Here is a 14,426-nt window from a genome sequence, read left to right as displayed (position 1 = left end):
TCAAACACTTGTTAGCAATCTGAGTTTTACTTTCTATAGAGTAACTAGTCATGTTCTCTGACCATTTTTCTGATGTATCGTTTCTCCAAATCAAAAAGAAATTTCCTTGCAGATCAAAACAGTAACTGTTGTTGAGTTTTAGTGGTCAACAATACTTCTTGCCACTATGCCATCTTCTAAGTTTATTTGCCTTCATTGTTTGCTTATTTACTTAATTATTATAATGATCTTTAAAGTAAGCTCTGTGCTCAATGTAGGACTTAACCTCACAACCTCTAGATCAAGAGTCGCCTGCTCTACCAACTTAGCCAGCCAGGTGCCCTGTTTACTTATTTAATTAATAAACACACAGTATGTTTTATGTGCCTGATACCATTCTAAATGCTTCAAAAATATCAACATATTTAGTCATTATAATAACCTAATAAAGGTAGGCACTATTATTTTCATTTTACAGTTATGAGAACTGAAGTGCAGAGTCATTATGTAACTGGTCTATGAGTTATAACTCACAGAGTGTGCCTTCTAGTTCTTTATTTTTTCAAAATAGTAACTACTGTGCATGAATGGATAAAGAAGATGTGGTCCATATATACAATGGAATATTACTCAGCCATCAGAAAGAACGATTACCCAACATTTGCAGGAACATGGACGGGACTGGAGGAGATTATGCTAAGTGAAATAAGTCAAGCAGAGAAAGACAATTATCATATGGTTTCACTCATTTATGGAACATAAGAAATAGCAGGAAGATCGGTAGGAGAAGGAAGGGAAGAATGAAGGCAGGGGTAAACAGAAGGGGAAATGAACCATGAAAGACTATGGACTCTGGGAAACAAACTGAGAGCTTCAGGGGGTGGAGGACTGGGATAGGCCAGTGATGGGTATTAAGGAGGGCACATATTGCATGGAGCACTGGGTGTTATACGCAGACAATGAATCATGGAGCACTACATCAAAAACTAAGGATGTACTGTATGGATAACATAATAAAAAATTAAAAAAAAAACTATAAAAAAATAATAACTACTTCATTATACCTTTAAAATATTAGTACTGTTTTGTTAATTTTTTCAAAGGATTCTGGTAGAAATCTTGTTGGAACAGAATTTGAGTTTATACAAAGAATTTTCATTGAGAGGATGTTAAATCAGGCCATCCATGAACATGGTATACCAATTCTACTTCTCTATTTATTCAAGTCTTATGTCCTATAATATAGATATTATATTTTCATGATGAACATTTTTTGTTAAGTCAGGTAAAGTGCTGTGGCCTGAAAGCTAAAAATAGGGGGTTATTAAAAAAAAAAAAACTGCCCAAGATTATGTGACAGAGTATATACATCTGCAACATCTAAAATATTTAATATCAAACTACAGAAAAAGTTTGTTGACCCCTGGGTTACTTCTTACATATTTCAGGGTTTTTTTTCTATTGTAGTTAGTATTAACCCCACTGTTCAATATGGAAGTCACAACCATATGTGGTTACTTAAATTTAGATAGCTAAAATGAAATACAAGTAAAAATTCAGTTTCTTGTCACACTGGCAACATTCTGAGTGCCCAACAATGGCATGTAGTTGGTGGCTACTATACTGAATAGCACAGATGGGGGACAGTAGGTTTACTAAGAGTCAACTTCACTAATATTTATTCCTTGTATTGACTTGTCTGTTGAGTCCATAAGGTTTCCAATGCAGCTGGCTAAATTTATATAGAGTCACAAGCATGAAGTGACTTTTACTATTTTCTTGAACATATATTATCTCCCTTTCCCAGAGCAACACTTTAAGACAGGTATTACTGTTTCTATTTTACAGACAAGAAAATTAACACCTAGAATCTGATTCCAGATGTGACTGTTTACAAAACTGGATTCTTTATGCTAAGCAGTGCTGCATCTTTCCCTATTCAATAACATATCAAAAGTCAATAGGCTAAAATAGTTTGATAAAAAAAGAGGCATTTAATATAGAATGCATTAGAATAAATTTTTATTTTTTTATTTTTAAGTAATCTCTGTGCCCAACATGGGGCTCAAATTCACAACCCCAAGGTCAAGAGTTGCACACTGTACTTACTAAGGCAGCCAGGTGCCCTGGATTGGAATAAATTTTATAAAAAGATAAATTATGCTTTATTTGATAAATCCATTTAACTCAACACTTCAATACTAAATTCAATATAGTTAGGTAGGAACAAAAACATGGCAGGGATCACACCATGTGCCCAAGAGAAAAAAGAACTTTTAAACAATGAGAGATGGGCTACTTTGTGGAATAGTAAGATTCCTATCATTGAAAGTATTTAAACCCAGGTCTTAGGCGGCCAATAATGTAAGAACCATTAAGGGCATGCACGAATCTAACAAGGTGGGTTGTACAGTACCAGTCAAAACCAGTTGAGACAATGCAAAAAAAACCTATTCACTTTTGTACCTGAACTTCGCCAAGGCGATCTAGCTGTTCTTGCATCTGGTTCCTGGTAACAGTTACATCGTATTCTAACTTGTCATATTCTCTCCATGCTCGTTCCAGTTCCTAAAAATCAAAGAGCATTAATTACTTTAATGGGGAAAATATACTTTTATATTGTTATCACTGCAATTACAAGCTTACATTGGAAAAAATAAAAATTTTTGTAATTCATTTTCCTTTCCTTGTAATTCATTTTTCCTTTCCTTTCCTGTTTAAAACATTTTCTTATCTGCCCTGGTTGAAATTTCTTCATGAATAAAAAATACTAAATAGGTTCTATTTTAGCATGTTGGATTTTCAGCATCACCAGAAGCCTGACATATCTTTACACGGAATAAATTTACAGTAATGTAATAAACCAAATTCAGCTAAATAGACAAATCAGTGAATCCTGCTTATAAAGACTCAATATAGATGCTACTCACCTACATTTTTCTCTTTTGGAAAAAAATCACCCCCAACCCTCAAATCACAGAGAAAATTTTCACATTGGTGGTCTTTAGCCACTTGTCATCTATTATATATGGAACAATTCTAAAAATGGTCAAAAATACATTGTCATTTCACTGTTTCAGGATGCTATTCTATGGGAGTGTAGGAACTCTTCTATGGGTTGTAATTACTCTTCAGACATTTCAGAGTGGTATGAAGTCAACAAATTGATAAAGTAAGGCAGAGATTTTGATCAGTTTTATTACTAGTATATAGTATGGTGTTGGCACATGCAACACAAGCAACAAATATATACTGAGCACTGTTGTAAAATGAATTAGTAACTCTTATCTAAGAACCTTCCATGACCAGAGATTTCATGCCCTGAACTGTGCTGAATGAAGCCTGCCCTGGGAAATGTCAGTTTAACAACACCAGTAGTCTTGGGATAAGGAAAGAGGGTACAAATTGTGGAGGAAAGTTTATCTAAAATAACCTAAACAGTTTTTTTTTTTTAAATTGAAGAATAGTTGACACGATGTTACATAATAATCTTAACAGTTTGTTCCTAACGATTCTCTTTTAGAGTTGTTTTACTTTTGGGCCACCTAGGTGGCTCAGTCGGTTAAGCATCTGCCTTTGGCTCAGGTTATGATCTCAGGTTCCTGGGATTGAGCCCCAAGTTGGGCTCCCTGCTCAGTCTGCTTCTCCCTCTCCCTGCCGTTCCTCCTGCTTGTGCTCGCTCTCTCAAATAAAATCTAAAAAAAAAAAAGTTATTTTACTTTGTATATTGTGTAAGTAGCTTAAAATTACTTTAAAAGACTCAGGCAATGAAAAATTATTCAAGGTACACACTTTTAAAAATTAAAATGAGTGTTAGAATTTGGCCATTTGGGATAATTGCTTTTTGAATCTAAGAGGTCTCCTTAAGCAGGTTTTACTAGGAATTGCATTTTTAAAAAAGTAGGGATAAACCATTGGAGATTTTTTATCATCTCTATATTATATAGATAATTTAGGAAGTCTATTTAACTGATTTCACAATGAATAACATTTTTAAAAGGCAAAGTGATAAAGGACTTAAGATTTTTATCTCCTCTATATTGTGTAAAAATTAGTCTTCTTACTTGGCTCCAGCAAACTTTTACCTGAATGAATAAGGATACTGATCTCCTTATTTATTTATTTTACCTCCAGACCCAATGGCAGCCCTGCAATAATTAAGTAAGATAGCACTGGCAGGCTAACACCTAACCTCTCTTGTAGCAGGTGTTGGGTGGGTCCAAACAGGTGTAGGGTGGGTCCAAATGCGATAGAGGCATTTGGCATCTAAATGTAAGAACATTTTAGGAAGTAAGAATCCTTGTCTTTCTTATCCTAAAGGTATAGGAAGCATATATTCTAGAGCTAGAAATTATTTTAAGGGTGAAGAAATGCAATATACTTTCAAGTTTTCTAGCCTGAGAAGTCCTGCCACTGCAGTGCAACATTTGGCCTGAGTCCCATAGTCCTGCTGGGCTTACTTGTTTCTGCCTTTACCTCTGGGCTCCTCAAACATGATTATGGGTGGGCAGAAGACAAATCAACAGAGGACAGCAAGAAAAGGGGTAGCACTGGCATAACATTAGTTTCTCCCAATACCTGGTTGAGCATTCCATTAACGAATTTACAAGTACCATGTTGAAAACTGTTAAATATGACCTTACTGTTTTTTTTTTCAAGAAAATAATATATAGGTATGCTAAGGCAATTAAAAGGGGTAATGACTTTTAAACATACAATTATCTTAAAATCACAGGCATTAAATCAGGAAACAGTGTTTTTGATAAAAATATGGAGTGGTTCATGCTATATATAGTTAGAGAATAAATGAAATCTTGCAATCAACAACCACATGGATGACTCCCACAATGTTAAAAGAAGCCGAAGAGTTATATACTATATGATTATATATGATTTATATATATATATATATGATTTAAAAAGCTCAAAAATAAGCAAAAAGCTAACGTACAGTTTAAGTCAGCTGGTGGTGTTCTAGGAAGCAGTCACTGGGAGGGGAGTTCCTGGCATGCTAGTAAAGTTCAGTGTCTTGACATGGATGCCAGCAGTACCTGTGTACTTATAGATTGTATACTTTTCTGAGAATATGTTATACTCTAACAAAGGTAAAAAAAAATATATGTACATGTGTAAGATTGTTACAGGGATGGCAGAAAACTTCTCAAAAATTTGACTCAGTCTAACTTTAGGATGTGGAACAAGTAAAATGAAGATTTTAATATCTAACAGTAGAGCCATAGTGAATACATATTATGATCTTTATTAAGAAAAGTATTAGGACTAATTAATTCATTTCCAAGTTTTTAATGTAATAAGACCTTTCCTTTCTTTTTTTTTAAGATTTTACTTTTAAGTAATTTCTTTTTTTTTTTTTTAAGATTTTATTTATTCATTCGACAGAGAGAGAGACAGCCAGCGAGAGAGGGAACACAAGCAGAGAGAGTGGGAGAGGAAGAAGCAGGCTCCCAGCGGAAGAGCCTGGCGTGGGGCTCGATCCCAGAACACCAGGATCACGCCCTGAGCCGAAGGCAGATGCTTAACGACTGAGCCACCCAGGTGCCCCATATTTTTTAGTAATTTCTTAACATGGGGCTTGAATTTACAATCCCAAGATCAAGAGTCAGATGCTCTAATGACTGAGCCAGCCAGGCACCCCTCCTTTTCTTGTCCAATATCAATGGCAATTTATAACCAAATCCACCCAGGGAAGAGCTACACAATATGTTACATAAACATAAATGTGTTATCTGTGTTTATAATCTTTAACTTGTGTCTGTAATTTCTCTTCTAATCTCTTTGAAATAAAACTATATTCCATCTCTAAGAAAGTGGTTATTATTTATTGTACAAATTTTAGATGTAACAAATTTGTGTAATTATAAATGCAGAAAACCTAGAATACAAGGAAAGAAAAAGAAAAAATACTTATTACTGTACTACACTTTTGTTAGCATTTTTGTGCATTTTCTTTTAACCTTTCTCATATATACACAATGGAAATTTACAAATATACACAAAAGTAAGGTCCACTCCAAATTCAACAGTACGGATACATGGCCAGTCTGGTTTTTTCTATAGTACTCATATTCTATCTCTGTGGAATTATTGTAAGGCAAACACCAAGCATCATATCATTTCATCTATAAATACTTCAGTATATATATATATTTTTAAAGATTTTATTTATTTATTTGAGAGAGAGGGAGAGAGAGCACCAGCAGGGGGTGGGGGCAGAGGGGCAGAGAGAGAGAGGGAGAAGCAGACTCCCCATTGAGCAAGGAGCCCAATGTGGGGATTATCCCAGAATCCCAGCATCACCTGAGCCCAAGGCAGACACTTAACCAACTAAGCCACCCAGGTTCTGTTCAGAATGTATTTCTAAAGAAAAGAAAATAAAATGAAAAAATAACATGGAAATTCTTGTTTTAAAAATCATTAATATTTGTTCCTTAAAAATTTTTTTTAAGGATTTAATTAATTTATTTGAGAGAGATGGAGAGACCGAGTGCATGAGTGGAAGGAGGGGTAAAGCGAAAGGAACAAGGAGATTCCGCTGTGTTGGGAGCCCGACGTAGGGCTCAATCCCATAATCCCGAGATCATGACCTAAACCGAAGTCAGACGCTTAACCGACTGAAACACCCAGGCGCCCCTCCTTAAAAATGTTTAAAAAATATTGTAACAATTTCCCCTATCCTCCTCTCTATGCTCTTGTTAATTATATGGAGATGAGATTGGGTCACACCAGAAATTTCTTCTATTCTACATTTTGCTTTTTCCCAAGGCATTTCATCTGTCCTGTTTCCCAGTCCTTTTAAGTTTATAATCCTAAACTCTAGTACATTCACTGGAGTCTAAAATTTGTTTACTTATGGTCCTCCTAGCTAGAATTCAACTTGGAACATAAGTCAGTTTAATGGAAGTCTATACATACAGCTTATTAACTGTAATCCTGGCTAATCTGTCTCAGATGGCTAATAGTATCCATGTCAAGGGGTTATGGGGATTAAGCACATGTAAAGTACTTAGAATCTGGCACCCAATAACTGCTTCAAGAAATATTCCTAATTATTGTTATTACTTCATATATTGGTATTATTTTGCAGTGGATAAATGTATAAGCTAACTAATAGCATTATTCAGGATGAATGGGAGGCCTTTATAATACCTGCTTTATGATGCTTGAAATACTAATTTTAGATTGTTAAGCAAGATTATTTAAATTTGATTTCAGGGGTGCCTGGGTGGCTCAGCTGGTTAAGCGACTGCCTTTGGCTCAGGTCATGATCCTGGGGTTCCAGGACTGAGTCCCACATTGGGCTACCTCCTCAGTGGGGAGCCTGCTTCTCCTTCTGACCCTCCACCCAAGCTCTCTCTCTCAAATAAATAAAATAAAAATAAATAATTTTTTAAAAAAAGATTTTATTTGACAGACAGACACAGCGAGAGAGGGAGCACAAGCAGGTGGAGTGAGAGAGGGAGAAGCAGGCCTGATGCGGGGCTCAATCCCAGGACCCTGGGATCATGACCTGAGCGGAAGGCAGACGCTTAACGACTGAGCCACCCAGGTGCCCCAAAAATAAATAAATTTGATTTCAAGTTCCAGAAAGTACATGTTATATGACCACATAGTGAAATGGAGTAGAAAGTACAGAAGCCTAAGAATTAGAAAGTCCTTGATTTAGGTGTTAGGCTGTTTCATACTAATTATATCACCGACGCAAGCCATTTAGCCTCTATTTAACCTCAGTTTGTTCATCTGTGTAGTGAAGATAATAAAAATGAAAATAAACGGAGATAATAATTACAATTATTTTGCATAGGATTTTCTTAAAGATCAAACCAGATAACATATGTGAAAAACACAGAATTACAAATACATTTTGCTGTCATTATCAGATGAGTCATAAATTATCTGGTTCCTTGAATTGTTGGGTAGAATAACAGAAGCACCCATTGAACTGATAAAGCCTAAGAATATTTCTCATACATATGGACGAGGCCTAATGTAAATTCTAAGAGAGGTGACTGTAGCAGATGTTTATGGAGCTCCACACTATATCCCCTTTGCCCACCTAATTTCAAGGGACTGCGGTAAATTCTGTGCATACCAGTGTCTCATGGCAAGTTAGCTAAGGCAGTTTGGAAGTGTGGGTGAATTAAGGACATTGGGACAACTTCAACCAGTGAGTGAGAGACAGCCTCCCAGCCTTCAGTAGAAAATTCTGGGGCTATCTACTCATTTCCTCAGAGAGTCCCCAATTGCATACAGTGGGAATCAGCCCAGTAGGGAAACCTTTATTGGCTTTTCTCCCTTCCTGTCTCTCATTTTCCACACACCCTCATTTCTGCTTCCTGGAATCATCTCCTAAATAAACTATCTTAACCCAGTCTTCATCTTAGGCTCTGCTTTCAGAAATGACCCCAAACTAAGACAATGACACACTGAAAAATTTCAAGCATAACTGACTATTATTACAACCTTTCTCCTAATCAGGCTTAGGTAAAAAGAAGTAGAAACAAGGTGAGAACACAGAGGCGCTATGTGCTTAAAGAATGTACGTTTGTTGGATGGGGCTTATAGAGAGAGGATACAATATCAAGAATGAAATAAGACCTAATGGGGACACTGTTTTACATCTCTGCCTTGCATTAATCCTAGTTTTATATACCTAAATGGCCAACCAGGTGAGGAGATGTTCTCAGAATCAAAGCTTTGATCTATGGAAGCGTTAATGTTATACCTCTTGTATCTTTTATACCTCATGACTTGGATTTGAACCAATGACCTCAATCAACTGTGAAAGAATTAGAGGAATCCTCTGGGATTCTGCTAGCATGAATGTTAACTCAAATTTAAATCTAATCAACACCTATTCAGTGTTAACCATATGCTCTTAGACATCATTTGTAGCCTTGAGCTACAAATATGAACAAGTTTACAAAGGCAAAAGTTGTATAGTTTGTATTCTACGTAGTAAGACATGTCTTAGAAGAACATATTGAGGGTTTATAATGACCGATGAATAATGCCGAAGGCAAAGAAAAAGAAACCTGGAAAGTGATTATATGGGTAACAACCAGGAAATAGGATATTCAAACATGATCTCTACTAAAACATTTATTTTTTTAAGATTTTATTTGTTTATTCGACAGAGAAACAGCCAGCGAGAGAGGGAGGAGGAGCAGAGGAGCCTGATGCCAGGCTTGATTCCAGAACGCCAGGATCACTCCCTGAGCCGAAGGCAGACGCTTAAGGACTGAGCCACCCAGGGGTCCTTCTTTCTTATTTTAATTAACAATTTTCTATAATAGGTGGCTTTGCTAGGATTTTTCTTTCAAAGAGCTGCTTGGGTAGGAGCTCTTACTAGGTTTAGAGATAATGGTATCACAAGACCTAAAGAAGACTCTTTATATTCAAAATAGTCAGTTTATAAAATCTCACTAAGACTTTTAGATTTGGTAACCCCAAAAGACTATAAAGCAACAAGACTATGGGTTAAAAGGTTCTAATTATGTTTCCTATTCATACCTATTACCTAAACTGAGATCAAACTGCAGCTATGAAATGATAATGTCGATGGCTTCCTAAAAGCATTTCACAGGGGTCTTTTTTTACTGAAATGGCTGGTTAAATGAATCCAATTATCACCTTCCCAAAATTATTTTAACTCCCCTAAAATCCACGAAATATTTCTTTTCTTAAAGATTTTATTTTTATTTATTTATTTTTAAAAAAGATTTTATTTATTTATTTGACAGAGACAGACAGCGAGAGAGGGAACACAAGGAAGGGGAGTGTGAGAGGGAGAAGCAGGCTTCCCGCTGAGCAGGGAGCCCGATGCAGGGCTCGATCCCAGGCCTCTGGGATCATGACCTGAGCCGAAGGCAGATGCTTAACAGCTGAGCCACTCAGGCGCCCCTAAAGATTTTATTTTTAAGTAATCTCTACACCCAACATGGGGCTTGAACTCACAATCCTAAGATCAAGAGTCTCATGCTCTACTGATCGAGCCAGCCGGGTGTCCCGAAACACTTATTCTCTTAATGCAATAAATGTTAACATATTTAGTAAGTTTTCATTTGAATAATACATAAGTGGAGTATTTATCTCCCTTAGCTAACAACTATTTCACAAGGAAAAGAATGCTTACTGTAAGAGAAATAATTGTATTTATTTTGCATCAGAAAACAAATCCCCCCTTAATTTTTATTATTAAGAACAAATTAATTTCTTGTTATAGTAAAGAATAATCTTAAAGACAGTCAAATTACATAGAAAGAAGTAGGAAAAAGAGAAAAGAAAAGAAAAGAAAAAAGAACCAGTGTCTCTTACTAAGAAAAAATCTGCTACTTACGGCAGTGGCTCGAGAGAGTTCTCTACATGTACTGAGCAGTCCGTTTTGTAAATCGTCCCTCTGTAACACCACAGTCTGAATGGCTGCTGGGTTATCTGCATTCATCTCTATCTCTTGGCTGGCTGATAGCAAAGCTTGCTCAAGCGTGTACTATTATAATAAAAATAATTACACTTAATGTTCTGCATCATCGAATTAATTCTCTTTACTTTAGTTTTATCAGTGTCCTGATAATAAGCATAAAAAGTAACATCAATTGTAGATAATAAACATAATTGTCCTACTTTCTCCTTGTGGAGTTGCTGAAGTTTCTCTTCCAGGGCATGTACCACTTTATCTTGTTCACATAACCGGCTTAACTTGGCCTAGGTTTTAAGAGAAAATCTGTTGTTAGCAGTTTTTTTTATTTTTCCTGTAATTGGAGGTAGGTAGTCCCGTAACTGAAGGTAGGTGTAACAAAGAAAACACATTTAAGAGAGTCATAGAATACCTATTCAGGTCGATCTTTATTTCAATCAGTGAAATAAAAGATAGCTTTTAAAGATACAATGCTTAACAAACATACATATAAAGTGAAAAAGCATTTCAACCATATTATTTAATCTACGTAATTCGAGACATTGTTAGTAATCAGGCAGTCTCATAAAACTTTAAATCATTTCAATGTGGTTAATAATTTTTTCCCCTACCAACTGCTAGATAGGGTAAGTGATATATGCAGTCCTTAATGAAAATATCAACCGGATTATGTTAATATTTAAAAAATTATGCTCTAATGTTCAGAAAAGAATATAAGCAAAGGATTGCTTCTACCTGCAATAATACAAATAAAAATTTGCTAAATGGAGAAAAAAATCATTTTGAATAGTTTAAATATTTGAAACTCTTGGTATTACCCCAATTTTGTAATTATGAAAATATCAGAGGATACTCCATGAAATTTCAGTACTACAGTAAGCCAGTTTTCCAGTTGCCTGAAAATAAATACCCTGGATAAACTGTAAATATGCCCCAAACTTGACTGCATAACGACAAGTAGGCAAGAAACTGGAGATTTCACTTTCTTTGCCATTTATCTGTTAAAGTAACTACCCTATCTGTTAGATGACAAAACTCAAGCTATACCAAATGGAATATACTGAAATGAGAAGGTATAACGACATGGTAAGTCAACCAATCTAAACTACAATAAAAAAAAAAAGACTAAACTTTAAAAAGGAAGTAGTGCTAGAACTTTCAGAGGCTGATACTTTCTCTAGAAGACAAACAATTTTACTTTGTCTCCAGTCCTCCACATTTTTTTTGATCAGAAATGTCTTTTACTTTTCTTTAAGTGATTCTTAGTATGCTCAACTGCAGGGGGCCTGTTATAGAAAAGAGGAGTGATGATTTAATTTAACCTAAGTGTAAAAGAAAATGCTACTTTATTTGATGTCATTTTGGAGGGCAAGGGAGGAAGAGGAAGCTTTTTTCATGCTTATTTCCAATGTTTTGGAAATAAGCAGAAAATATAACAGAATACTGACTATATATAACATACAAACACTTACATCAATATCCACTTCTTCAGGTCTGTATTTGTATAATGTGCCTCTACATTCATCTTGTGACAGCTATAAGAAAAAATGTCAGGTAGCAAGTTTAAAAATAATATTTAAAAAATATATTTAGCCTACAGTTAACATTTTAGATTTATATAACACTGACAAAAATGGGATTTTAATGATTCTTATACTTTAAGAAGTTTAATTCAAACACAGATCATTACAAAAGTAGAAAAATATTTAACAGTGATACAATATGCAAGATACATAAAAATGATGCTAACTTAAGCTTGTCAAACAAAATAAGTTGGTCAAACAAATTATACAGCACCTTACATTTTCCATTTGTAAGACACACATTAAAGAAAAATTGACAAATACAATCATAGCAACTGTACTGAATCAAATATTCAAACCAGGCATATTTTAGCAGTCAAAACCATCTTTCACGGTATACACATAATCACACAACTGTGTATGTGTGCACTCAAATGCCAACACATCTTAGTACAACTTTATTAACAAAACCTGTAACATACTGTATACATATACATAATAAATAAACACACATACACAATATAAACTTATCTTGTTCTTCTGTCTTAAGAACTAAAAGATAATGGGGGAAAAGGATGCATTTAATTGAAAACAGGAAACTCATTCAAAACCCCATAAAACTGAAAGCCTAGTCATAAATTATGGAGAGTCAAATTTCATAAAAAGTTTATATGTGTTCATTGACACCATTTGTCTTCTGATACTATAAGAAATTACTGCTCAGTGCATTGAAACATCCTTTTCTTCAGCTTCTTCCCAATATTTTTCGGTCAAACAAACCTTTCTTTCTGCTTGTATTAATCAAGATTTTAAAAGCCATCCCCGTCAGTTATACCACAGGTAACATCATAGCCTCTGCAGGCAATATTTCATGCTCTCTTGTCTTTTGACTTTATATTGGCTGCTAAGACAGTAACAAAAACAGCAGGAAAAATTTACTTGGGCTCCTTGTGTGTTTACTAAATGGCACACTTTTTCTCAAAGTGGAGATGGGAGTAATGTATCCCCACTACATTCTAGATTGGAAAATTAAACTTCATATAAACACATATAAATGAATAAAAATGATAGAGTTATAACTATATATGCCCATTGTAAAAAACTGCTTGCCAGTTACATCTTTAGAAGGAGGCATAATTTAAACAGCAGGTAACTTTAAATGGATCTAGAAATGTGGGTATCAGGAGGTTAAAAATGTAAGCATTACAAACATACAATAAGAAATCCTGGATTTATGTGTTTTTCAAGACATTACTTTCACGTCCTCATGCAAATGAATCTACTATTTAAAGGTATGCAGTGATTAAACAAAACTTTCATAGAAATGAATTATCACATGAAAAATGAATTTAATGACAGAAGTCAGAATACTTGTGTACTATTTTAAAATAAAGATCATAGAATATGCCCTAAGAAGTGTCAATTATTTTTCTAAATTAAAAGCACCTAGATCCAAGAAAATAATTTGTACTCTTATCTGAAAAAAAAGTGATGAAAAAGAAGTTTTAAAATGCTCAGATCCACGATAAAAAATTAAGATAACGCCAAAATTAAATTTTCTCATTTACAAGAAATTAAGAGATGTAAAGCCTTTACCTTGTAAATGTCCAAATACACTTTACTTAATATTTAAAGTTAAAATCAAAACAGCTTTACTAAACCATGGAATGTAAAATTTGGATGTAACTAGTGGATAGAGCTACACCTAGACTAAAATAGGAATTGTATTCTATATCCCAGGGTCAAGAGAAAAAAGATTAGTATTTTAAAATGGAAATTTAGCAATGTGTAATACAAATTTAGGGTACTGGTATACTACTTTCATTTAGGGAATCCTACTGCATATTCATTTTCCCATCTGTTGGCAAATTAATAAAAATGTGTATTGTGTTGTTATAATTTAAGAGTGATAGATCCTTATAGCCATATCAGTATACTGCATGTTAGATTTATTTCGTTGTTTCTCTATTTTTAGTACCACTGAAAAATTTATTTAAAGCTTTCATCAGATTATTCAACAGAAAATTCATTATTAGACACTAACAAAATCTTAAAATAATCAGCCTTGCACTATGTGCTGCTTTTACCTATCAGAAGAATAAGGAAACAAGATTATTTGTTAAATAATTAATTTTTAAGCATGGCCTATTTTTCATTACTGATAATAATTACTGAGGCTTTTCTTAAGGAATGATGGATATAGTTTATTTAAAAATTCATCTAGAATTGAAGAATTTTGCTACTTAGTCCTCATTATGAAAATTCTACTAGTAAGAAAAGAGTAATTTCATGAGTATTCTCATTAAGTGCTGAATAAAATCATGTTTCATGGCAATACTTCTGTATCATTTTTTCAAATTCATCTTCAGCAAAAGAAAAAAGAAGTTCTGGGTTTGAGTACCTTTTTTTTTTGAAGTACCTCAGCAACACCAGAAAAGCAAATGAAAATGGGCTATGTAGAATTATAAAAGGCCGAGCAGTGCTCTAGC

General features: G+C 34.5%; 1 protein-coding gene across 6 annotated transcripts in view; it reads right to left on the bottom strand.

The window, feature by feature from the left end:
• The window catches only part of PLEKHA5 (pleckstrin homology domain containing A5), a 239,568-nt gene that overhangs the window by 30,056 nt on the left and 195,086 nt on the right, over positions 1-14,426 (bottom strand). For 5 of the 6 annotated variants that reach the window (XM_034644712.1, XM_034644715.1, XM_034644714.1 and 2 more), the window contains 4 exons: positions 11,887-11,949; positions 10,621-10,701; positions 10,337-10,486; positions 2,446-2,547 (listed from right to left, as the gene is read on the bottom strand). In XM_034644712.1, coding sequence (XP_034500603.1) covers positions 2,446-2,547; positions 10,337-10,486; positions 10,621-10,701; positions 11,887-11,949 — 396 coding nt within the window. Of the gene's footprint in view, positions 1-2,445; positions 2,548-10,336; positions 10,487-10,620; positions 10,702-11,886; positions 11,950-12,453; positions 12,490-14,426 lie in introns of all 6 variants that reach the window. The other variant, XM_034644717.1, reaches the window with a different exon arrangement.

Source organism: Ailuropoda melanoleuca, chromosome 16 (assembly GCF_002007445.2).
Source record: "Ailuropoda melanoleuca isolate Jingjing chromosome 16, ASM200744v2, whole genome shotgun sequence".
NCBI lineage: Eukaryota > Metazoa > Chordata > Mammalia > Carnivora > Ursidae > Ailuropoda > Ailuropoda melanoleuca.
This window is presented reverse-complemented; position numbering and strand designations above follow the sequence as displayed.